Raw genomic sequence first — 1,296 nt, forward strand, 5'->3', positions numbered from 1 at the left:
AAACCCCCCTCACTCCTCTTGCAAAGTGTTACACGTCGGTGGGCATCTACATACCTTTAGTAGCTGCCATAATAGTTTCACCAGCGTCACCAATGGACATTGAGTTACAAAGCGCAGGAGAGCTAAAACAAATCCACAAAGTCCGTTTTTGGACAAGCGCTGTTTCGCGTCTGCGCCAGACCCAACTCGGCGTGCACCTCCTGTCCTGTGCACACGCACGCACGGCCAATTCACTTCACAATCTGCTTTGCGCCGGACAGGGCGGTGATCTCAATGGCTTCTGCTTTTTATTCGTAACACTGGAGCTTATTCTAAAATTGTATATTTAAATAAAAACATTAATTTTAATCCAGTATGCATAATTAAAAGCTATCCTGTCCACACAATGCTAGGATATTTTCTTTCTTTTAAAAGGCCAAATCTAACAAGTGAAACAGAAGAGAGAAGTTACTTTGGCTGCAAATAATTAAAAAATCTGGCTCAACATTCTGCTTGTATATTATGGTGTATAATTTAGATACGTCCTTTAAAAGACACCCCAGTCAGCTACCTCTTCCGTAGTTACGTAGGAACAACGATACTCTTGGCTAGCAAAATGAGAAGAGCAAGATCTGCGTTTCCATCCGCTTGTTCCAAAGCCTCAAGAGCTTCCCGCGTGGTAAAACCAGCGCTGAGGATCCGATCGACATCAGCCGCAGGGAAAGCAGGCAGCGGAGAAGCAGCCGAGGTAAGTCCCGTATAGCCAGCTGGTGGGCTCAGCAGTGGTTCCTCACACCCACCCAAGGGCCACGGACCTTCAGGAGCAGAACTGCTGCTTCTTCCAGGTGCTCCTGTGAACAGGCTCTGAGTATCTTGAGGGGCAGCTTCATCCAAAGCAGGCGTAGAGGAAACGGATGCGTTTTGCTCCAAAGCCGGACTAGGTGGACTCTGATAACCCTCTGCCAAAAACTCCGCCTGCTCAGAGCTCTGTTGCTGGTGAGATGTCGCTGCAGAATTCACCATGACCAAATCACTCTTACCTGAAAACTTCTGAATCTCTAAAGCACCTTCTCTGAGAGCAGACTGCTTGTGACTGATAGGCGCAGTGCTGATGTTCTCTATGCCAGAATCGCAAGGCTGCTTCCCCTCTGGTTTTCCACCTTCAGACCTCACCTCATAGAAGGAACAACTCTGTTCCTGGCTGGGTGGACCTGAGCCTCTCCGCTCATCTTCAGAAAGCCCCTTCTGCTGTGCTGCTGGCTCTTTGTGAACCACTTCCAGCGGAGAGACTTCTTCAGAGCCAAGGATTTTACATTC

General features: G+C 48.3%; 1 protein-coding gene across 1 annotated transcript in view; it reads right to left on the bottom strand.

Moving 5' to 3' along the window:
• Nucleotides 1-561: 561 nt before the first annotated feature.
• RSC1A1 (regulatory solute carrier protein, family 1, member 1) overlaps nt 562-1,296 on the bottom strand; it is a 10,772-nt gene continuing 10,037 nt past the window's right edge. The window contains exon 9 of the mRNA XM_009704455.1: nt 562-746. Coding sequence (XP_009702757.1) covers nt 562-746 — 185 coding nt within the window. The remainder of the gene's footprint in view (nt 747-1,296) is intronic.

Source organism: Cariama cristata, unplaced genomic scaffold (assembly GCF_000690535.1).
Source record: "Cariama cristata isolate BGI_N322 unplaced genomic scaffold, ASM69053v1 scaffold23057, whole genome shotgun sequence".
NCBI lineage: Eukaryota > Metazoa > Chordata > Aves > Cariamiformes > Cariamidae > Cariama > Cariama cristata.